We start from the raw sequence: 25833 nt of genomic DNA, 5'->3' as shown, positions 1-25833 counted from the left end.
GTGTTATGTAACTTTGTTGAACAGCACTTCTCTAAAATCATTCAAGTGGTCACCATTTTAAAAAATCTCGCTGCAAAACCTGGGACCTTTATTGCAACAAAGGCCAAAGGTTAAGGATATCATGCAGTAGGTGTATTAAATGAGAGCAAGCTTAAATGGCATAACACATGCACTATGTACTGTATAAAGTACTGATTTTCTACAGGAACAACACACTGCATTGCACAACAACTGCACCTTAATGCAACACAAAGTGAGCTAATGATAAATTGAAATCAATCACGAGTCATGTAACAAGAATTAAACACATGGTATAAATGAAGTAGCCAGCACAGTGCTATGTCAATAACTAGTTTCATAACCCATGAAATCTCAACTCAACAAGTGTTTTATTTACAATATTGCATTTAAGATGCATTACTAACATTTTTATGTTCTTAGTGTTCAGTCTATTTAGAGTCAGTATTCTGCCACTTATCAAGAAAATAAACAATTTGTTTGCAGAATCATACTGTATCATTTGCCAACATCTGGTGGTGTTAAATGAAATGTGTTTTCCTGAAGTTGTGACTGTCAGAAGAAGAAAAAAAGACAGACATTTACAGCTGGTGAGCAAACAGCTATAGCTAAAATGATTTTCACTTGTTAATGTGCAGTGATGACAAGCTTGTTACTTTGTTCCCCGTTATTATTCACTCCTGTACTGTACTGTACAGTGCGTGGTGCGTACGAGGCTGATTAGGTTGGACAAACACAGTGCAATATGTTGACAGCAGCTCCACACTGTCATCATGGCTCAGCACAGGCCAGGCCTTTTCCCTGCTCACCTCCCCTGCTGAGTTTCCATCACACAGTGGAGGCCACTTCGCTTCAGACGGAAACAGTTGGCCAAGTTAAATCTGTGCTGGAGGTTGATCGAATGGCCACGTTATGTGTACAGACTTGGTGTTTGCCGTGATGGATTACATCGGCAGTCAGACTGTTTGACCAGACTGCTAATTGATGGAAATGAAAGGAAACCAATGGCTGCCTGAATCTATGGAAAAAAAAAACAAAAAAAAAAACAGGCATCCAATAATCTGTAACTGCACAGAATTCATTTTGAAAGTGTAAAGTGTGTACTTGATTTCCTTGCGGTTTGCAGTGTGTGATCATTGTTAAAATGTAATTTATCAGCAACGCATAAGGAGACAGATTTGCAGAACTGAGAGTGTAAACAGCAGAGGCATTGGTTTTTACCCGTGACAGCAGCATTGTACAGCATGAATGGGTCAAGATCATCCTCGATGTGCATTCAGTCGACCTGTATCCACTGTATGAAAGGGATCTAAGTGTCCCAGCATGTGCACTGTCTCTGCCTTGCATGGTGGCTCTTGGCATTGTCTCCTTGCAGTGGAGCTATGGGGCTCTCATTGCCTGTAGCACTGCTATAATCCTGCATTTGAAGAGGATCTGTTCTGGGGCTGGAGACAAAGCATTCTGTAGAGGGTATCAAGTGTCCGCCACCAAAGCCTAGCTCCCCAGGCTGCCCTCCAGGGGGTTTCCTGTGAGCTGCAGCGAAATCAAGGTGAGGGCAAAGCTCGGTCTGCGGGATTTGAACCCGGCTTCCACGAGGAGCCTCTGCATTGGTCGAAGCCGTATGAGATCACACGCCGCCGCCGCCGCCAGTTTGGTCTGTGTTTCACAAGGTCGACACAGTGACTTCTGACGTGGTTTGTTGCATTTTTTTTTCCCCCAGCAATGCTCCACTGACCTACTTCCTTTTAATCCCTCGATGTGACTTTAATTGACTAGAGGGAGGGGCAGGGAGGAGAGAGGGGTGTGTCTGTGTGTTCTAGGAGGGGGCAGCGAGTGCAGAAGAAGGGTGAGGGAGGGGTGGCGTTTGAGTGAAGATAGGGAACACAGGAGCAACCAAGAGAAAGGGAGATTTGAGAGCTTGAGTGATTTCCTGCTGCCACTGCTGCGTTCAGGCCACAAATTAATTTGATTCTGTTATGTAACTGTAATCATCATCCTCTCTAATCACATCAGCGGCTTTGTGAGACACCCAAAATAGAGGGATTGTGGGCTGGACAGAGGGCGGGGCAAACTGAAGGGTCTAGTTGCTAAGGGCCAAAGAAAGTAAATGGACTTGGGCCCAGCAGCAAGTATCTAAAAAAAAAACAGATGTCACAAATGAAAGGGCCAACAAACCTGACTACACAAATCCAAAATAGGAGGCAGTTACCCTGAATCTAATGAGATGTGTTTTTTTTTCGTTTTCAGTCAAAAACATTCTGACCCTTGTAAGCAACATGTTACAACAATTAAAGCAAATTGAAATGTTTTAGCAAATTGAAATGTTTTTTTGTGATAAATGCTCAAAAAACAAGTGATTAATTGAATCAAAATTAGTCACAATTATACTTTTAAAACAGGGATTGGTTTGATTATCATCTTGATTTAATGTAATACCCCATAACCGTCCAATCACCTCTTAGTTATGTTTCTTGCGGTTATCACTGTGTACTAAGTGTACACCACAGGTGATACAGTATTTGGTTGAATGTGATCATGATATAAAAGTATTGAATTTGTTTTTGTTTAGCCGTCCACCAACCAATTGCCAACACCATCTTGACACCAGCGATCAAGTCCAAAACGAACATCTGCTTAAAGGTATAATGTGTTGGAATTCCCCCCATCTAGCGGTGCGGTTGCATATTGGAACGTATTCTTGATGTTGCGTTCACGTGAAATCGGGCAGACGTCAGACAGACAACAGACGTTGCATGTAACAGGATAAACAAGCGTCTATGTAAACAAGCGGTCCGCCAGCACGAGGCAAAACAATACAGGCGTGACAATGGCCCTGTCCCATTTCTCCCCCTTAAAACTTCCACTTGGTTTTGAGTGCCCTCAACCGTAAATTCCCCTCGTTGAGGGAAAGTGGCTGAAAATCTTTCCCTATGGAAATGGGACACCACTAGTGTAGTGAACGTAGCGAACGTGATAACATACGTCACATGTTTACAATTATACCGGTGGAGCGCGCTACTATTTTCATTCATGAAAAATACCGGCGGTTCCAGCTGTTGTGTTGCCTGTTGCGTTGGCTGTGTTTGTTTATCTCAGTCTAAACAATTTTTGTAATTAGTCATGGTTATCATAGATTAGCCGGGCTAACGGTTAGCTACCTGTTTAACTTTAATAACTCAGTGACTCAATAAATGGTCCATGAAAAAATAATTTCTCCAGCGGATATCTTAGTTACATGTCGTATTGTTTACCTGACCCATGTTTTACCGTCTTTCTCTCGTCGAGAAAAATGACATCCGGTTGGTTTGCTGACGGCCGTCTGCCTGACTGCACCTGACTGCAACATCGGTGCCTCCGTCCTTCCTCACACTACACAGTGGTGACAGTTCGAAAACTTTCTCCCCGAGCCGACAGCTCCAGTGAGTTTCTGGTTACCTACGGTCACGCTGCCACTGAACGTAAAAAAATGGCGATGCAACATGGCAGCCTTGGTTCGGTGCGCCCCCCCCCTATGTATTTGTAACGACTTATAACGACTCCTTCTAAGGTACGAGAAAGCTTTCATTTGTTTGCATGTGATTCGACTTCAGTGAAATACGTATTTATGAAAGCAATATTTGATTTTTGCTAATAAAAAGCCAAATAAGTTACATACTGGGGCTTTAACGTCACCATGTCAACTGGCCATGTTGGTGTCAGTCTAATCTTCATTTCAACCAAACAGTAACGTCTGATTTGTTCCCACTGTGTCAACTGTCTCACAGGGCAAGAAACTTTAATAGACTTTTTTTTTAATGGCGTTTGATTGACAGGAAAGGCTCAGTCCAACTAAAAACATTAATGATGGGCATCTTGCATTAAATGTCCCAGGAAACCTTTCCAGTGAACCCGTGTGTCTGGTGACACTCACTGAAGTGGAATGTCCCCATCATTAAATATTTCCTGCAATGACGTCAAAATGTCAGCTAAAGAAAAGGCATGTCTCAGATTTTTACTAAATTAAAGGGATAGTTCAACATTTTGGCAAATTGGCCCATTGCCATAATCCCTATAGTCATAGCAGTAGGTTCGTTACCTTTATTTGTCGGTGTAAGATATTTTTAGAACGGAGGAGCGGAGCGGCAGGCTGTTCAGAGCTACACTATGGAGGCTAATGGAATTTCTTGGTTTCCCTCATCAAACTCATCAAATACAAAATCCCAAAACTCCAAAACGCTTTCGTGGACAAGTTGTGAGCTGCACAATCACCACGCTATGAGATAATAACAGAACGTTCAATCAATCAATCAATCATTTATTTGTCACTGCCATAAATAACAATGAAATTACGTTGGAGCATACAACCTTACATAGTGAAAAGTGCATAGTGCAAAATGTGCAATGGTGCAGAATCCCATGGGCATATCATGTACATGAAAAAGAGGACAAGAAAACACAGGGGCGCCAGAGGACATGGTCAGAGGTAGTACTAGGTAGTTACGAGACAGAGTTGTTTTAGAGGTAAATTCATGCAAAACCGCTGATGCGCGTTGCGTTCAGGGACAGTTTTTCATCAAGCAGACTCTGTATTCACCTCGAAAACGGCTCCGTTTCGTAACGTTCCATTATTATCTCATAGCGTGGTGATTGTGCAGGTCACAACTTGTCCACGAAAGCGTTTTGGAGTTTTGGGATTTTGTATTTGATGAGTTTGATGAGGGAAACCAAGAAATTCCATTAGCCTCCATAGTGTAGCTCTGAACAGCCTGCCGCTCCGCTCCTCCGTTCTAAAAATAGCTTACACCGACAAATAAAGGTAACGAACCTACTGCTATGACTATAGCGATTATGGCAATGGGCCAATTTGCCAAAATGTTGAACTATCCCTTTAAACATACAAATTAGTGTTTTAATGTAATCTGATAGAATTGTTTTAAGGGCTGTATTTTTTTTTAAAGTTTATTACATACATGAAGAAATCCACAGTTTGGTATTTATCCCCAGATTTGACTTGATGACATGAAGCCCACCCACCACTTAAAGGACCATGTAGGTGGTTTGTCCCTATCCTTGGATACACCCTATAGTTACGTACCATGAGCAGGCATACTGGAACTTTATTGCCTGATAATAAAGCATAGTTAAACTATGGTTTGTAAATAGGTGCCTGCAAATGCAACTTATTGGGGAAAAAATTATGCCCATAGTATATATTGGTGTCATGTGTGTTGATGTTGTTTATGAGCTGGTGACTACCTCAAATTGAAATCCGCATTTAATATTTTCCTTTGCAGATATTTTTACTATCACCAGTCTTTTGTGTGTGGCAGTCAGTGCAGTGAATAACCTGCAAAAAAGATTCCCAGGCTGAAAAGGTTCCCATATATTTCTGGAACTATGAGGTGAAAAACACATTTCACCAAACAACAACTAGTTTTTATTTGGATATTTGAATGTACAATGTGTTTATATCATTTTCAGATGCCGTGCCGAACACATTATATTAAAACCGCCATAGCGGGAAGAAATCGACAGGTTGTAAGCCAGATGTATCAAGTCAGGTCCTGCTTTTTTTCTGGAGAGAACAGAAATCACTGAGCCGTGACTTTGTATTATCAAAGAAATATTTCCTGGCCGGCATTAGATGGGCTTATGATAGACTTCTGTTCCATCATTTTTCCGGAGTGGACAGATGCCAGACGACGTGACTGCTTCTGTCAGTCGAAGAAAAGCATGATGTACATTGTCTTTTAGCTGGCTGACCGTGACTTTTGGGACACAAGTTGTTTGAGACGGGTCAGAGGTTAACTGGTTCGGTGAGGCTTGTCTCCGGGGGTCTGATTGGGAAGCTGAAGGCCCTGTGAGTGTCCCCCGTAAAGTGCAGTCCTGTGTCACATACTGACACACTCATGTTTGCTTTGAGTACCATTGGATCCTCTGTCGTGTTCTGAAAAAAAACGGGGAAAAAAAACGAAAACTGGCATCTGTGAAAAACCTCTCACCATGTCTAGTCTTTTGTTCTTCATCTGAGCTGGATGACTACAGTCAAGCGGGATGCAGCATCAACAGAGGTGTCTTCCTTCCTGTATCTATTGATTCTTTGTGATTGTAGCCTGTTTTTCTATTTAGTCACTGAATCACAACGGAGCTGATGCATCCGCGACAGACTTCATCTGGGCTCTGGATACGGAAGACCCATGCATTGTGTCTTGTTAGTACACACTTATGTGACAAATGCACATGGTCCACATGGCTTTTTGCTTTGCATCAGAACTGCCTGTTTGTGTGTCATGTGTTTTGTTGTTGTGGGGCGGGCAGGAGGCTTTGCGGTGTGCCTTCTCTCCTCCAGCTGAAACCTGTCAGTCCCCCTGGGGAGCTGGGCCCAGGTTTACAGGACAGCTGAGGCAGCCCTGACAGCCCAGCTCATCTCGTTTGGAGCAAGGCATGCCGCTTTGCCGCTTGCTGCCTGGACAGGATTTGTTCCCTTCCTGCCACTTTACATCCACAAGCTCTACATTTAATTAGAATCACTTGTCATGTCTCGTATATCACCTGGGCCTCTTGGTGTCAGCTGTCAGCCAAAGAAATGCGATAGTTATTCATTGCTCTGCGGATGTGTAGCAGCAAGGTCACAGGACAGAATGCACCTTGAGCTAACTGTACTTAATGTTTATGTGTGGCTGCACAGTGTTTGTGTGCGTGTGTAGTTGTTGTCCAACAGAACACATGTCTAAAATTAAACCTATATTTTGCATCTCCAACAAAAGAGACAGTTGAATTGTTTGTTATGTTACAGTAAGCTACATAGTAAATTGATGGAGTCCAGCTCAAGTGAAAAGCTAATGGTAGTCGATGGTAGGGCACAGTGGACTTTTAGAGGGCTATTAGTGGCCTTAGTGGGTATTGGCTCTCGGTGCGGCTCGCTCGGACTAGCTGAGATTTCTTTCTGCTGACCTGGACGAAGCCCAAAAAAAATCTTTACAGTGCAGAGGTTACCAGGCAACTGTGTGGCTTCGGGGGTATGTGAGCATCGCATACGGCACCGGACCCTGTGCCAACATAATGCATACATGATGGATGCAACAATCTCTGACCTGTGTACACATCCGTGTGCCGCTTGCATTTCTTACTACTCACCAGAGAATCTGTGCTCATTGGACACTCACCTGTCTGTGGGTGTGTGTGTGTGTGTGTGTGTGTGTGTGTGTGTGTGTGTGTGTGTGCAGGCAGCACCGTGTGCCATGTTTGCTTTTGCTTTGATCATGTTGTCCCTGTCACTTTAAATGGTGATGTTTTTTTTTGTTTTTTTTCTGGTCCCTCTCTTGTTCTCTGTCTCCGTCTCTGTCTGTCTGTCTCTCTTTCTCTCTCTCTCTCTCTCTCTCTCTCTCTCTCTCTCTCTCCTCCTGCTTTAACAGCCTGGTTATATAACTCCCTTTTCTTTCTTTGACATCCCAGAGCTCTTGCAGTCAGCTGACAGCACCCAAATGTCTGCTGGTAAACACACTGCTTTCTGTCTTTTCTCTCCCCTGATTTTTTTTCTTCTTCTACACTTCCTCTTCACCCCTCCTACTCCTCAGCGATTAGGGATTGATTCTCTCCTCTGTCCCTCTGCCTCCTCTTCCATTGGTTGGGCTCCATATCCCCAGGCCAGTTTCCACATATTAGCACCCGAGGCCAGGGGAGGCGGGCAGATACGCATTGCCTGCCATGGCCCATGGATCCTGCAAGCTAGTGAAAAATGTGCTTTGGAGAGGCAATAAATTGCATCCAATTTAGAGATGAAGGCAGAAATAAATTTCTCTTTTCTGAAGTCTGAAGAAAGGGAAAAAAGCCCCTAGATAATTTCTGTTCCATCTTTTTTATGTGAAAAATTCTTTGAAATATCCTTTTTGTGTTGTTCATTTGAATTCATAAAATAATTATATGTCTACACTTTAGATTGCCTTTTTATGTTTCAGCAGGTTATGAAAATAATTATTCTTGTCTTTGCTGACATGTTTTGCATCTTGCTTGAAATGTGTTTGAGTCAGAGGAGACAGTTTGAAAAGAAACATTTATCAGACATGATTTGGCGCACACACACAAGTCCCCACCACCACCACCACCACCCCCCGCCCCCTCTCTTTCCTCCTCCTTCCCATTTCTCATCATTCCATTATCCTAAATGAACTGTCCAAGAGGCTTAGGCTCTCTCAGCTCAGTGCTGCAGAAGTCTGGAAGAATAAGAGAGTGTGTGAGGTAGTCTCAGAAATGATGAAAGGAAGTGTCTGGTAATGACCACATCAACTTTCTCCCTCTCCTGTTCGCTGCCTGTTCCCCAAATGTTTTCAGAAGCCTCCATCACTCCTCCGTGGCACCTTCGTAAATGGCTCCTGAAGTAATGAAGGACTTAGGAAAAACACTCCGGTCTGTAAGGCTTGCATCAACAGTACTGTATAAGCCAATGGAGAGCCCTAAGACTCATTTTCCCTGTGGTGATGTGCAAGCCTCCTATTAGTCTCTGAAGCCCAAACTCCAGGCTGAGATGTTTCCTTTTGTGTTCAGGTAGAGAGAGTGTTGTGTGCCAGTGCTTTCCTGTGTATTACCCGGCCTGCCAAAAAAACAGTGGAAGAGACATGAGGGGGATACACTCTGGAGAATTGCATCCCATTCTGTTTTTCTTTTCTCTTTTTTTTCTCCTCCAAGAGATGTTTCTTCTCAGTTAAAAGGCTATGTTTCTCAACACCATTTCAATGTGCTGACACCCCAACTGTGAGGTGTTGAAATTGGCAAAAAACATTGTCAGCGCACAGTGTTGTGGTGCCAGTGAACTCCAAAAGTACAACATGAAACGGGTGATTTTGTGTATGTTAGAGTGAATTTACTGACAACATCGCCATGCTGTTACTCATCACTGACTTCACCCTATGAGATGAATAATGTGCAAATGGGCAAACATTCTTTGTTTGTTGTACACTCTGACAGTATTTACTTTGGATCACCAAGTAATGTTTTTGTTTCGCAGCCAAATAAGCGCAAAAAATAGATTTACAGTGCTAAGCTTCAGATGGCTCGCTCGCTGTGTTAGGTTGTATTATTTTCACACCCTATCTGTGAGCATTAATGGAAAAATGATACATGCTACATGAAAATAGGAGGAAATTGCTCTAGCAAACAGCTTTATTTGAAGTTAACGCATCATGTATTTTAAGTTGCATTATGTCAACAGTTTTGCTGTCTTGGGGCTGATGCTGCAATGTACCACGGGCCTGTGCTGTTCATCTAAGCAGGCAGTTAGCTAAGCTCAGCTGATTAATAAATAAGCATGCCATGGTCTTGGATCAGTGCGCCTCTAATGTGCTCAGACTCTCTGCCTTGTTCCTGTTGCGTCTATATTCCGCTTGGCTTCGTAAATGCAAAGGAGGGGTGGGGTCTTTCTACTATCTATCAGCGTGTCGTAGGGGCGTCTCAGCGTGTAGTCATCAAGGCCCGCTGTGGCATGAGCTCCCCTCATACTGCTGTATTTGTCTCTCCACATGGCCAAATGCAATTGGACGTGAGCTCCCCGTAGCTCTGCGCCCCAGCCCCCCCCCCTCCCCCCTTGCTGTCCTTCCCTCCCTTTGCTTGTGTAAATTATGTAAGTGCAGGGGAAGCAGCAGCGACGAGGCATACAGTACAGTAGTGGCATTTTCACTAACCAGGGTTTGTGAACAGCACACATGCGAGCCCACTAGCCCACCAGCTCGCCGCATCAGCTACACCAAATGCATTTTTAACCGGGGTTTCCAGAGCAGCCCGGCTAGACACGGCGAAGACATGGGGGGGTTAGTGGGTTCACCTTACTGACTGTTCTGTAGTTAGGGGCTGACATCTCTAAATGCGCTGTCTGTGTATTGTGTAGCCATGCAGGGGAATTCTCCCTCCACAGCTCAGACGACGCTCTGGCTCTGTGTTCAGCCCCTTCTCATGAAATAACAATATGGCACTTTAAAACGCAGACCTCACAGAGGATGAGCAGTCGCCTCCAAAAAAGCCATAATAGCGAGACAGATGGAATGTCAAACTCAAGCTCTCAATGTGTATTTTGGATTTGATATGGATTATTTGATTTTTAATTGGAACATTTGAATATCCTACAGCAGATGTAATGTATCAGGCGGCCTTCTCTATAGTATTAGATATCTGTTCCTACAGTTGTTTTTGATCATGTCCTCTAAATATCCTTCTTATTCCTAAAAGCTTGTCTTTTGGGCACAGATTTACCATATGTAACTGTGTGTGTGTAGCAGACAAAATATACCCCATTGTTTGTTTTCCCCCTCACACACACACACACGCGCACACACACACACAGACACAGACAAACACAGTGAATACAGGAGCCTCGCCAAACAGAGGCTCAGATTATTCAGCAATGATGGAACAAGTCGATAGAACGAAGGACACAGAGTAAAATCTACAGCAGTTCTGATCATCAGTTTGTCATTTATCAAACAACAATACAACACATTCACTCCTTTCTATATATATATATAATACTATATATATATATATTTTTTTTTTAACTTCAGTCTGTGTGGTCAAATTTCTTTTCCCTTTGTTTTTGTTTTTTTTGTTTTTTTAATGAAGTCATTGAGGACATTCTGGACGATGCTATCAGACTTATGTAATTATTAATAGTCAGTGGAAACAATGTTAGTTGTGGCATTATCGTATGCGCCTCATCAAAACACGAATCACATCCCATAATCATTCTGCCATCGAAGTCACTATATGCACAACAGGTGCCACTCACCTGTCAGCTACAGTCCTACAGCCGTGAAACAACAGGTTGCCTTCCCTCTGTAGTCTGACCTAAAGTGCTGTTGAGTCCGCCTGGCCTCCCTAACGGGCAGCCTTAACAGTTGCTCTGTTGTTGCTCTGTAGATTGAATAGCAGGTAAGTACCATCTCTGTCTGTCTGATCATCCACACGGTCTGTGAATTGCTATAAGTAAGTGTGTCCCATCTGCCTGGCAGAAATCAATAGGCGCTCTTCACGCAGCGCTGAGTTTGTCTGGCTTCGAAGGAATAATTAAAGAGCCAGCTTGCTGCACACAACCATGATGACTAATGCTGTTTAAGGAATGCCGCTCTTACATAAATCAATAGCTCTTATTTATCTCTCCTTTCTCTTTTTTTTGCACTCTCTCTCCTTCTCTTCTCCTTTGCTCTTTCTGTGTATGTGTGTGTGTGTGTGTTTATCAAGGCAGACAAAGTTCTCCTTTGTGCTTGTAGGTCAGTGTGTCACTGTGCCATGGCCGTGATGCTTACACATTTTGACAACCTCTGAGTGGGGGAGAAAAAAAAAAAAACCCAAAGTAACTCTCTTCCCTGTAAAAACAAGGTAGATGCAATAGATTCAATTGTTATACATGGATGCGGTAACTCCACGTCTCTTCCTGTCTGTGGCCCTTATTAACCCTGAAGGTCAAGGACAGAAACAAAAGGGCAAACATCTATTAAGGCTGCTCCTTCAATTCTCTGCCACCCAACAAAAGAGAGGCCGAATAAATATGTGTGAAATAATGCATGGTTATGAGTGAGCGCTATATGCACACCTTTCCACCATATTAGGTTTTCATAATTGAATAAAACATGGAAGTGCTCTGAACATCCCCTCAGAGGGAAATGGCAGTCACTAAAGCATAGAAGCCAACTCAATAAAGAATTGGAAATGAATAAGAGATGAGGAGCAAACGAAGTGTGGTATATGAGAACGAGGGGGTGATTTACTCTAAAACAATATTTGAAACAGCAGGTGACTGAAGGGCAATAATTACATTGTAAAAAAGAGGGTGGTTTTGAAGTAGTCAGCCCACTGCTGGGCTTCCAGTCAGCTCTGTTAATTTTAAACTGAATGCTTTTTTAACTAGACCGAATATAGACTCAAATCATATGCGAACATGACCAAAGAAACATCTCTGTCAACCACATTTCAGTTGCAGACACTGTATACACACACATACACACATACACATACACATACACATACAGAAAGAGAGAGAGGGAGACAGACAGAGAAAAGCTGGGAAAGGAGGTACGCTGTGAAATATCCTGAAGGTCCTTGGCAGCATTAGAGAAAGGCCTGGGAGGTTAGGAAACATCAAATCAATGCATTGTAATGTGAATTGACTGCTGACTTTGATCATCTGCCTTGGGAGTGCTTTAGCATTGAGTGCTGTCACACTGGCTGGGTTAAGCAAATATGGCATGGGCTGAAATGGAGAGAGATGGGGAGGAAGAGACAGGTTAGAATGGGAGTGAGAAAAAAGGGATATGTGATGCCTGGCTATCATCAGAGAGTAATGGGCACATTAAAATTCAATGTCCGCTTGGTAAATGGCATACTGTGGATGTAATGCATAGTTAAACTGACTCATAATTGCAGATAGCAAATGCATATATATTAACGACACGGGGAGGTGTTGGCCCTGTTTCTTAATAGAATAATCACACATGCACCGTTGTCTCGGAGAGTGCGCTTGATTTCTTTGAAAGGACTGTAGTTGTCAGAAAAATGATTTTAGCCCAGACTTAACTGTATTGCTGGGCAGACAGCTGATACCCTCCACTCAACCCCCCTCCAAAATGATAGGTCAGCCCTGCTTAGTGTCAGAAGCTGCTGATATCCTGGGTCTGAAAGTGGAAATGCTCTTAAGCCTTTCTCCTATAATGGAGTGGCCAGTCTAATCTTGCCCTCTGAGTGAGAGCAGGTAAGGAAGAGAGTTTTTACCACAACACTCTGACCTTTGCTTTGGCACTACACCGTCCAGATTACAGCACGGTGCAAGGCTGGCAGCCTTGTCCCTCGGCGGCAACATCCAGTTCCCCCAGCAGGCCTGGGAATCAACAACTGAGCAACCCTCCGTCTACTGTACACTGTTGGCAAAAGGGAGTCACTGTGCAGAGGAAGATGAGGTCCCAAAGTGTGGTTTCATTTCATGACAAAAGTTGAAAATAGTGCGAATCTCTGCCCCTCAGTAACTAATTTGGGTACTAGTGGCTTGTCTGTGTGCAACTGACAAGTTAGTGTGTACTGACAGCCTCCGTGTAAGGTGTTTAGGGAACAACGTCTACCGATGGTCTGCATGTGAGACGTTTGTGGGACATCTGGAAATTGTTGGTACAGAAAATAACCTGTGTTACACAGCACACACTCTGCCTCCTAAACCACACAAATGTCTGCATGCATATTGGTCACATGGGCACGCACACCCACCACCGCTAACCTGTGGGAAAACACTGTAATGTCTGTAAAATGATAATTTCAAGAAAGGTTAGAAACACCAGGAACAGACAGCCATGTATTTGCCCTCTGCGCACGAGTGCCACCGCTTCCCAACTGGGCAGGTCATCCGTTATAAACTGTAAATATCTCGCCTTGTGATAGCATTCTGTCCATGCAGGCAGCACTTGCAGGTTTCTTTTTTTCTTTGACTAAGAAAATGTAAAATCAAATGAACGCTGCATGTACAAATATTCTTTCATTTCATCAATTTTAGATGACAACAGACAGACTATGGCTGCAGAGCTCCAGCTCGCTCTCTCGGGCTACAGCCTGTTGTCAGAAGGATAAACAGTTGATGCTGAAAACCTGTGTGGATTGTCTGTCTGTCTGTCTCTCAGTCTATTATTTTTCCACACAGGAAATATATCAGGATATGTTAAGGGAATCGATTAAGAATTCAACAATGCCATCATTATCAGTACAATGTTATCAATTCCCATCCCCGTTCCTCAGGAGGATGTCCCTCTTGCGTAAGGCACACAGTGGGAGGGTTCAGCCTCTCACTCTCTCAGCCTTGTTTTTCCTGTTGTTGAATCGTCATATTTCAGATGAAATCTCTTGACTGGGAATTCAGGAAAACTGTTATCTCATCGGTAGCTTGACTGTAAATGTTTGTCCTCTTCCCTCCTATACAGTAGTAACACGCTGTAAGCAAACTGAAACAAAAAAAAAAAAAGATGGACGCAGAGCTCGGGTGGCGTGTCTGACAGAAAAACAGTGCAGTGCAGTTATGTCACCGTGACAAAGAAAGAGACGAGGGAGGGCCGAGAGCTACACGGGAGGAGATAGATTCCTTGAGTCAAGCTGGAGCAGCAAAGAGAAGCCCAAAACCTCTTGTCACTGTATAAAAAGAATAGCAAGACGACCCGTAGGTATTGGGCTGCTAGGTGCATCTCCTAACAAGCTGACTGTTCAAAGGCTTTTTAGTGCTCTAGAGAACATGAAAGGCATGTTTAAAAATTTAAAAGCCCGATCTGTTCCAGTGCTATGGAGCGGCAGAGGGAAGCAGATTTTTACGTCGCCATAATTCCCCAGTTGCTTGCTTTGTAAATTAATTAAGATGTTTATGACAGCTGCTTGCACCTAATGGAATGCTTATAGACTATGCTATTAATTATTACTGCTGGCCACGGCTGCAAGCTTTCATATTGCTGAGAATGTATGGCTTGCAGTATAGATGTGGTCCTAGCCTCAACCTCAGACCCCTCTCCACTCTGTGATAGCGGTGACAGTCAGCGGGGCCGTCTGTGCATATGTTGCAGATGTCTGTTTGGGTACGTGTGCGTTAAATGTGTATGCTCTTCTTCATACTGCAGCACATGTCTAGCCGACTGTGTCACAGTGGTCACAGTTGCATGAAATGTAGATCAAAAAAAAAGAAAAAGAAGAAAAAATGTTTATTGGAACAAGCAGTATTCCACAAACCCCCGATTTAACACCACTGGGAAAGATAACAGCAGCCTTTGTTGTATAGCGTAGCGCTGCGATCGCTGATGCTGATTGGATGTTTCCCTTGTGTAAAGTACAAAACCTCTGCCCCGCGTCTGTCCTCTCTGTAACCTGGCCAGGCTGTAGGACGTGTTATCTCGCCGTGCCTTCTGGACAAATGCCACATTTTTATCATGTAACACTAGAAAAGTATATTAGGATTGTCATCTTCCTCCTCGATAAACCAACAGCCCTTCCTGTTACCTTGTCCACTTGTTAGTGTGGGGCAATCGTAGCATGAACTGTAACTGACCTCATGAGCCTGCAGGAGGTTCAGCGGTTTGCTCCCTACTGTTAACTTGGCTCCGGAGCGGAGAGTTTGTTATGCTTTCAGTAAGAAAGGGAGAATAAACAACTCAGCTGCTATACGCCTATGAGTGTGCAAGTGCTAGTATGGCTAATTATAGTTCCTCTTTCATATGACTTCACCACGAGTTCTTTCATTGACATTGTCATGCAACAGCATAAGAATAACCCCATGGAGAGCAGGAAGCTTTGTAGTAGCAAGATACAGTCTGCAGATTTACTAGATATAAACAGTGTGTACGCTTTAAATCACTATATGGTCTCACTGTTTTGAGTTTTATTATTGCTGGTGATTAGGCAAAGGTGCCAGTGGTGTTTATTTCAACTTCATGCTGCCATCTTCTGCTCGACTTCAGTTGAGGTTTCTTTCTTTTCTTTTCTTTAAAAAAAAAAAAACTTTTTCAGTGTAATTTAAGAGTTGTATTGATCAGTTACACTTTGTAGGTTAGCTATAACAACAAAATTTTACTTTCAAGTTTGTAAAATTATTTTTTAAATTTATTTGGAATTATTTGCATTGTCAACTATGTTTTTGCTACTTTTACTTTTACGGCATCAAAATTTAAAGTTAGTACCAAAAAAAATCAATCATGGAAAGTCTCACTGGAAATATTAGCGCTAAATGTGTATAATTGCTGTGAACTGTATGTTATTGGACACCAAATGGTGTATTTCTCCCTCACCAAAGTATGTTTAATGTTTTAAAAATTAGTCTAATCTGTACAGTACTAACTGTAGCTCATGGGATCATTTATCTTTAAAAAAAAGAATGCACACACACTTTGGTTGAAGTTTGAAACTTCAACTTTGATAACGATGCACCCTGTGAGGAAATGTCTCAAGCAAACTGCTTTGTTTGAAAGTACCACAAGCCAAAAAGGCTCAGAACCACATATACAGTGTTATTTCAAAGCAGAGAACAGATAGAATCCCCGTGTTTATCAGCTGTCTAGTTACAGTGTTGGTGGAAAATATCTCTCACTGCCTTGACAGCGCGCCCTGTGGCGTCAAGTTACCCAGGAGTCAATGGGACAAATAAATAACGCAAGACAGCTCACTCTGTTGATTACACCATGTGAGGTACGTTTGTATCCCTCTATCCCTGCAGAATGGAGGCATCATGTCTCTGCTCTGCAGAGCTTTATCCTGTGTTATCCTCCGATTACATTTACATAGAGAATGCAGCGGGGAGGGAGAAGGCAACAAACTGAAGCACACTCCACCTGCACCACAAGAGGCGATGTGTGAAATATGTATTCAGTCTTTCATCAACCTCTTTATCTGCTACGCATGGATTATCCTCGTGTGTAAAAGTCCTCTGTTGTGTTAGCTTTGAAAAAGGAGGAGGAAACTGTGATCTGTGTTCTATTAATCATAGTCCAGCTCCGTGGCCGTCCCGTTATCACACATGTGTGTAATTACAGGGTATTTGTGCTTTAAGCACGGCTCTGTTGCCTGGAAATGGAAGAGTGGCTCCACTGATGAACTCCCTGCTAATAGGACTACCTTTGATCTGCATGGAGCATGGAGGGCTTACAGAACTCGCAGGTTTTAATTATGAAATACATGAAAAATAGATGCTGCACTAAGTGCCGACCATGACTGCAGTGAATCACAGTAGCAGCTACGCTTGCTAGTTTGCCTCTGCTTTTCCTTCCTTTATGTCTTCCAGTGCTCAGAAATACCTCAATCCCTGTCTCTCAGACTCAGTTCGTTACTGCGGAGAGGCAAAAAAGACAAGTCCATGATATTAATTAGTGGATTGACAGACATGTAATTCATCTCAGAGGAAGTTTTCATTACATGGGAGGCTTCAGAGGGGCAGTTTGGCTTATTGGCAAGTGCTAAGACCAGACCTAATGGGGCTGCAGTTCCCTCCCTTTTGAGCAATTACAGCCAAGTCCTTATCAGCAGAGCCACGAGTCCACTGTTGTGGGACCTTGACTTCCAACACACTCACATGGAGTGATCCTTCCCCATAGACCCTTGTTCATTAGACAAGTGCCTGCTGTACTGTACTTTACCGGATGAGAATTGAGACTGAATGAGTGATGGTAATGAAACAGTACCAATATATTTCTGAGTCAGCCTTTATAGAGCTGATATTAGCTGACATTAGTTTGTCATCAGAGCTCTAGTCCCCCTCCCACTCGACCCCCACCCCCCAGGTGATCATACAACTAAGCTTGCATGGGCTGTCCATTGATGGACCTGGACAGCTCTGGTAACAGACTGCCAGCTATCTGAGCTCACATCAACTCACCTACCCTAATCCCTCCTTTTCCTGTCCCGCAACTGCTACTCTCTTGAGATGATATAATGTGCAATTTGAGTTTGGGCAGGTGAGCTGAAAGAACAACTCTTGAGCAACACCTCATTTCTTAAAATGACATATTTGGCAACGGCAGCCTACAGCTGTGGTCTCCTTGAGTAGAGGAGTAGCCTGCGAATCATCTGTACATAGAAACCTAAGATAGAAAAACAAAATCAGTGAAAACAAGCAGCCCGTAGATCTGAGATTGTCTTTATTCAACTGCGGTATGCTGCGCATCTTGAATATTTAAACTCTTCTGAGTAGGTTAGCCCAAGGGGGAACATCTCTATTGGCCAACTGTATAACTCTTACAACCCATTATTGTAAAAAGTGCATAACTGGAGTGTATGCCTGAGGAGCTGTGGGTAATTGTATTCCCCCTTTAGATTTCAACCTGGCTGTGTTGGGCTAAGGTAATATATTGTAATGTGAGTAGAAATTCACAAGTGTTGTCACTGGGGAACATAACTGTTGTCTAGTAGCGAGGTAGACCAACCTCTAACCTCCACATTGTAATAATGGAAATTGTGATGCATTTTTCTGTATACATTCTGTAGATAGAAAAACACAGAAAGGTCTAGATTATATTTTGTGTAATTACAACACTTGAAATAGGTCCTCCCCTGGAAGAGTATCAATTTAAAATCTATTTAGTTAAAGCCTTTATGTATATACATATATATATAAGTGAGTGTATAAACACAGCCGGCGGTGGCCCATGCAGACTGCTGTTCCGTGTAGTTCAGTTACAGCAACGTAAGCCAGGGTGGTCTGCTGAATGCGGTTTGTCTTTATTTATGGTGCGGGCTGAAAGGCTATTGGGTTTCATGTGTGGTTGAGGCTGGATCACTGGGAGATTACCGCTGGGCTGGGAACTGCCAGCGCAAAGAGTACACAGAGGCCTGCCTGTGCCCCTGGCCTCACTTTGACCAGCGCCCAGGGCCTTCCTGCATCCGTCAGGCCCCGCGGGACCAGCTCACACTCAGAGGAGAATTACTGTATAGTCCAGCTAGAGCCAGGATCAGAGTGAACAACATCAGAGCAGCAGAAACCCGAACATTTTGGCTTTTCACCTTCACTCCTGCACTGAATTACGCAACAAAATAACTCGGTGGAATGCCTCAGTGGTTTTCGATGGAGCAGTTCCTTGTTTGGATTTTAGATGTTTCCTGATTTTTTTTGCTTCCTTTGCCATAGCCAACTTTCACTGTCCTCTTGAGCAGGTTACACACTGAGCACAGCGGTGAGCATTAGTAGCTACAACAGCGATGTGATGTGAACCACTTGTCTCACAATAGTCATTAACAGCGAGGTTGTCGGTGCCATGTTAGAGTTTTGGACGCTGTACAACAGAGTCGGTTTTTTTTTGTGTGAGCTTGTCATTTTTTATGCTCTCAGCTGAGTAAACCTGTGCAGGAGTGTCTTACCAATAACAATAGCACTTATCGCGCTGTTCCCTGCGGTACAATTAAAATTCCGTCAGAGTCTTCAATCTGCCTCCCAGCCATGCCTGCTGTTTCTCGGCCCTCCTGGGCCACGTCAGTTCCTCTGCTGCAATGTATAATTCACGAGCCACCAAACAGCACTGAGGACTCACCTGGAGACTCGTGGGCCCAGCAATGCAGAACTGCACTGGGAGAGACATAGTACATCAGTCTTGGAGACATTTGTAGGGGGCGAGATGCGTGAGACACGGTACCTCCAGTCAGCCAGGGCTTCTATGATCTCAGGGTCACCCTGATAACATCGCTTGTCCGCTGGGATCTTCCAACTTCTTGCCTTTTCCCACTAAGGCATGTATCCTTTTTATTTTTTCCTGACCTTTCTCCTTTCGTCTTCTGAAAGACAATTGTGGTGTCCTCTAAAACTAATTTGGATGTATATCTTCTATTTGCAGACAATTCCATAGCGATGCATTGAAGTAACCTGTGGAGTCTCGGAGTGGTTGCTTTTAGTTAAAACCAATTAGAAATGACCAGAAATAACAGCGCCTGGAGACAGAGAAGTCATTTTTCTCTTGAGCCTCCCCAGAGAGTTGGCCTCTCCATGGATTAAGTGTTTTAGTATATTAGGGGGCAGCTGATTAGAATCATTGTGCTTTTTTAATCATTAAATTTTTGCATGTATAGTTTATAGCAGTATAATAGCTAATAAGGCTAAGTGTGTCAAAGCAAAAGGGATGATTGTTTAAATGACTTTGTGTATGAAAGTTGGCCTTCTCAAAGACTGCTCGAGTTAGAACAGCACCGAGATCCTTGAATCAGCTCATCCTTCTTATTTTATGACTTTTGATGAGATGAGCATTAATGCAAGAGCAACCTTGCATTATAACTTTGTATTTTGGCGGTACTTTTTACTGCCTGATCCACTGCTTTACTTTTGAGAGGTTTTTTTTCCTTCTTTATTTTAATAAATGTATGCTGAAACACTATCTAAACAAGTCACCCACTGAATAATTCTAGTTGTCTTCATGCTTGAATTCGTACGAATTTCTTACATGTACAGCTCAATAAATCACAACAAAACATGTCTCCTAAACAACTGGGGGGCTGCATTTGGAGGTTTGTGATGGCTAAGAGGAGAAACACATTAATTGTTTCTAATTATTTTCTCTCAGGAATGTAGCAGCAATTTATCAGTCGGGCAGGCGGCAGCAGTCAAAAGATGGACTACTGAATGTGGCTGCATCTATCATTCTTGCGATGACCACAGCTAAGCCAGTGTCATTAACTAGCAACCTCAGGAGTAGCCTAAAATTAACAGTCCTACACAACTGCTGTCATTAAGACGGAACAATAACCAAACCTTCTTTTTCTAGCTAAGAGGCCTTATTAACTGTGTGTGTACTTGTAGCATTCCCAAGGCCTGTGGTACTGAGCCGTGATTCCAGTTAGGTGTCTTAGCCCGTCCCTCCCTGGGCCCTCACCGGCGCTTCCTGCAGCTGGGTCTGTTGCACCGGCTGTGTCCTTGTGTGCAGCGGACGTGCAGCAGTGGCATGTGGAGCAGGCGGCAGGAAGCGAACCTCCCTGTCTCCCCAGACTGAACAGTGAATGAGGATAAGTGAGGAGCGCCAGTCAATGAATCAAGCAGCAGGAAGGGAGCAGCCAGGGGGGGAGTGTGACGTCCCCACGGGAGAGGCCTCGCATTAGGAACTTCCTCGTCTGTGTGTTTCTGGCACAGGTTAAATGGATCGCTCCCATTAGCGCGCTGAGAGGACAGCTCCATTATATGAAGGAGACTGTAACTTTGAATGTCACGGTGCAACAACCCCAGAGCACGCCTCGTCTCCCAGGGAGGCAGGGTGACAATAACCATCCATGATAATCATTCCCTGTCAGGCTTTAAGGAACCTGAAATTATGACGTACAGCCTGCCGTGTGCCTCAGACTTCATTACAGTGCTGTCACTTTGAGTCGCCGGCGATGGCACGGCGCTCCACAGCCGGCTGCAGCGCTGGCTGCCAAACCCCAGACTCACTCTCCTCCTGTCTAAGTGGCATGTTTACAGGATGTGTACCCCCCCTGCAGATAGATGTGGTGCAGGTTAACCACCAGTCGCCTGCACAGTGCCTCTTTTCCTCCATAGCATAAGCAACGTCTCATGAGAACATGTGCTGAATTGTTTACCGATGCAAGGGAAAATATGACTGATCAAAGGCCACATGGTGACAACTGTCCCTCCTTCCACTGTGACAAATGGTAATGTAGAAATTAGAATTCAGCTGCAACTTCATACAGACAACGGGCTTGCCTTTCCACTTCAATTTCAGTTAATACTTACTATGAATAAATGCCTACAAAGCACATCGATGGTATTAAAAGGTGGCCCTCAAGCTGTAAGCATGTTTATAGCAGCCTGTTTGTCAGCCAAGGAGAGCTTCACCTCCAGACTGACCTCTGAACCTGCCATCCAGTGGAGAAGACATGAGTTGGCAGGCATTGCCAATGTCAGTGCCCAGAGCTAACTCCTTCTTTCTCACTGCCTGACTCATTCATTGGCTTTGTGGCCCCTTTGCCTTGCCACCTCCAATCACAGGGCTCTGAATGACACATAGAGGAGGAAGTGGGCCCACTATCCACCCCTCCTGTTTCCTCTAACCTGCATAGCAACGGGCTGAAGGAGCCTCTGCTGCGAAAAAGAAACAAAAACAAATTTAAAAAAAATAATACAGTAATTGTTTTCGCTCTGCACCTAAGAAGATGTTAATGAAGAGAATAGTTTTCATGTTAATAATTGTGTGGGATTCAGTGAGTGGGAGACAGTTGGTCATGCCCTTTATTAGACACTCACTGATTCAGCAACCGCAAGCTGTGGCTGTGCAGGCTGTTTCTGTGTTTCTTGGACTTCCAGCACATACAATGTATGATGTTGTTTTGTGTGTGTGTGTGTGTGTGTGTGTGTGTGTTTTATCTCTTTATGTGCATCTGGTTTTATTACATTAGTACCAAACCTGCTGTGCAGTTTTTGACCAAGAGTGGCACTGTAGAGATATGATGTGTTGAGCTGTCGCCCCAAGCATGCACATGAGTCTACACATGCACTATACTGTACAAGCACGGGGTGTGATGCTGTATATTTTCTGCTGACGGAGGAGCCGTGGCTATCACGTATTGACAGCTGTTGCCTGGTAACGCACCATAACAGGTACCACCAGTGTGCGACAAAAAATAAGGGAAGAAGGCAACTGCTGGACAGTTTAAACAATGAAAATGTCAAAAACAAATAGCAAATTTTCACAAGTTAATAAATGCATTTAACATTTATTTTTAAGGCCCCAAGGATACCCACAATTCTTTGTAGTGAGAAACTTCTAAAGTCCAGTAAACAAAACAGTGTTTGTTTACACAGGAAAATCCCCAGAGTACCTTTACAGTAAATACCCCTCCTTAAATAGATTTCATGAGGCATTTGAGATTTAATATGTTCACTATAGAGGGGCAACAGAAATTTTACTTAGTATCAGGATGAATAAAAAGAATTCATCAAGTCAACTTTAATTATTAAAATGTATTAATTAATAAATCTTGGTTGAAGATTAGAGAACACACAGCTCATTTCTGCATCTTGTTGATAATGAAGAGCCGTATCGACTGTTACTTCTTGACTTTATCAGTGAAGGAACCAGTGACAGCAGTGTGGTTGCTGTGGCTGATCTTGGGCGAAAGCACTCACATGCACTGTACGCACACCCCCAAACTGACTTGTGTTTCTTTCACTTCCTCTGTCATAAACATTTTCTTTTTTGCACAGCAAAGGGGTTGTTTACAACTTGAAGATCTCTGGTCAGGCAAAGGCACATCGGTTAACACTTCAGAAGAAGACAGGCATAGCTCTTTTTGTTGTTGTTGTTGTTGTATTGTCAGCATCTGTGTGTGTGTGGTACGGTTTCTATCAAATAAAGTAGATGTAGATTACATAATGAGTCGTGTCTAAATGTTACCAGACTCCTGTTTAACAGTCTGACGATGTCTGTTTTATGTGTTTGTATTAGAATTGTAAGGTCTGACAAGAAGCCAGGAAAAAACGGCCTCTTTGCTATTTCCTCCTGCAGTTTCCACAAAGCGCACCAGTCGTGCTCCTTACATGGTGTGACAACTTGTCTTATCCATCAAAACAAAGAGCCAGTTAACTGCTTAATACTGGCTTTTTTACAGCTGCCTTGTTTTGCCGCCACACCTTGACGCCGCTATTCTTTAATGGACCATCAGCTCTTGTTGGCTTCCATGTCACTTGATTGAAGTGTAGAATTAAGACTGGATTGCTGTTTATTTTCTCCTTGCGTAATGTCACAGTTGGACAGAGCAGACGCTTTTGGCCCTGAGCGCTGGAACAATTGTAGAGCTCCATCACAGACTACCGGCCCCTAGGTGACTGTTTTCCCTCTTTCTGCTCAGTGGCGTTGATATCAGTTCTATGTTTCTCTGTGTATGTCTATAGGAGGCTTGAAGGGCTTATTTGTTTTCCCCCTAGTTGCTCTTTGACTCGTTTCCCCTCAAACGTGTCTGAAACATTGTTATCTTCGGCCAGACGCCTTTTTTCACAGAGAGTTATTGAATCATGTCAGCTCGCCGTCCCTCGAGTTTCAAATGCAAGCTGTAGAAAAATTAGCCATTGCTTCCGCATGACAAGTGGGATCTATTAGTGTGCTCTCGCCCTGCAAAGCATGAGCATCCAGTGGGCCGCTGGGGACCACGGCTGGCTGTACGCCCGTCCGCGTCAGGCTCCTGGGGCATTAGACCAATGTTGCAGACAGGAGAAGCAGCCGGAGCCACAGCAAAGAACCGAAGTGGCTCATGCAATGAGTTGACACCCGAAGGGGCGAGGAAGGGCAAGCGTGAGCGAGAGGGCAGCCCGGCTCCACCTCAGCGTCAGCCGAGTCTGACTCACGCTGGTCACTGGTCACTTGTTTGATAGTAATTTGCAGCTACAGCACATCACCCCTGCTTTTATCTCATCTATAGTTCAGCTAATCTCTTCTCCCAATGCCACTATACATTCTCTCTTAGACCCATGTTGACCTCACAAGGAATTGGTCAGTGTGAACTCAGTGTTCATTTAATGCCAAGCAGCACTGCTTGATCCTACACTTACATGCATTTATGATATTATCTGTGCCTCTCAACATGTACTAATCCACCTTTTGATGCAAATATAAAACATAAAGATAAAAAAAGATAAAGATTAAAAAAAAAAAAAAAAAGTGTTCGTGTGAAGATCCTTGGCCAGTTTAGGACATTTTTCTTTAGAGACAAATTCTTGACTGAATTTTGAGGATACAGTTTATAGGAAACCATAAAAGCTCTAGATAGTTTGTGTCATAATGCACTTTGGCGCATTGTGATGATACATTCACCTCTTACTGGATATTAAATAAGAATTTTGGATGTCCACCATTTTTAAAAGGGTGCATATTGTGTCTGTGATCTTGTATGTTTTTAACTTTCCATACCCTACGCTTAATTTAATGTGTTCTACATACAGTACATGAAAATACATATGCAAATGAAATGAGTCAGTTGATTTATGTTTGAATCACTCTTTTGCCCTTTGGTTTTCCTATATGATTTTTGTTTGTGGCCTCTCTTGAGCAGAGGTCCTGATCTCACTGAGACTACCTGTTTAAATAAAGCATCAACTAACTAACATGGAGGTCAAAGTGCCTCCATCCCGCTCTTGGCTACAGTCTTAGTCATTTGCTCCGGCCCAATCAGTGTGGCTGCTCAACACATTAGCATTCCAAATGTTGTTTGTTTTAGTATAAATTTTCATTCAGTGCCCGCAGAGGGGAGAGTTTCAACCACCTTGTCGTGGATGTTGATGTAGCATGGCTGTAGGTCAGACACCAGTCTACACACATAATTATCTCCGGGCCTTCCACCTCGGTAACCTTGGACGGTGACAGTCTGTTGGACCACAGGGTCTCCGTCTTCATCGCCGTCATCGCCATCAGTCAGCCATAAGCAGCGCTCTGTGTGAATTTAAATCGTGGTCTGTGCTGAATATTTTACAGTTGTTTTATTTTTCATTATTTGTTTGTTTTCTCTTTCCAGGTATCTCAGTAACAAAGAAGACACACACCTGTGAGTACAAAGATTTTTATTACTCAACTTCTTATTTCAGAGTTCAAAATGGCATTTACTTCAAAGATAAATCCTCTAGCTAATGTGAAGATAAACCCTCTCAAAACCTCATAGAGATGATAAGATAATTCTGTTTGTATGTTTTGTGTTTTTTTCCCATCATTGCCTACAGTATAAACATATTATTGCCTTAGCGGTATTGTAATAAATCAGTACCTTCATTTAGATCTTTGCCATCCACTTTCACTATTGCGTATTACTCCATCTCCATCCTGGAGAGAATATGATGATAACCCCAGAGAGGAAATTAAAACGCTATGCAGTCTTATGACTGCTTGATAATCATGCACAGTAGAAGCAAGACAGAGAGCTGAAGCACCTCTTTGTGTTCTGCAAGGCCTTGCAGCTGAACAACACGGATGTGGTGTTGTGTGGTGGTTTGTAACCTCTGAGGCTGCATTAACTACCAGTTTGTAGTCTTCAAGTACAGATCATATCACTGAAATTGAAAGATGTAGACGCAGACTGTGACACATGTCTCACATGTGAGATGCAAAGCTTCTTTGTGCGCTGCCTACAACAATAGCACGCAGGCTTTGCCTTTACTAACCATCACTGCCTTTTCAATTTCTGTCTGCTCATGAAGAATTGATGAACAGTCAAACCTGTAGAAATCAATGATTTCCAAGAGATTTGTACTCTGTTTTGACACGCATGAAGTGCAATCGAAAAGGCATGTAAAAACGCTTTTGTGTAGCGCGCCGCAGTGTGTCTGTGTTGCGTGTGTGTGTACATCTGTGCGTGTGTGTTCGTACCCCACTGTGTGAATGGAAGAAACTA

General features: G+C 43.3%; 1 protein-coding gene across 1 annotated transcript in view; it reads left to right on the top strand.

The window, feature by feature from the left end:
• Positions 1-25833, top strand: part of roraa (RAR-related orphan receptor A, paralog a) — a 189488-nt gene that overhangs the window by 103102 nt on the left and 60553 nt on the right. Inside the window, exon 2 of the mRNA XM_083974262.1 lies at positions 24964-24993. Coding sequence (XP_083830388.1) covers positions 24964-24993 — 30 coding nt within the window. The remainder of the gene's footprint in view (positions 1-24963; positions 24994-25833) is intronic.

The sequence above is a fragment of the Trachurus trachurus genome (assembly GCF_905171665.1).
Source record: "Trachurus trachurus genome assembly, chromosome: 6".
NCBI lineage: Eukaryota > Metazoa > Chordata > Actinopteri > Carangiformes > Carangidae > Trachurus > Trachurus trachurus.
Note: the sequence above shows the minus strand (reverse complement) of the source record. Positions and strands in the feature narration are given on the sequence as shown.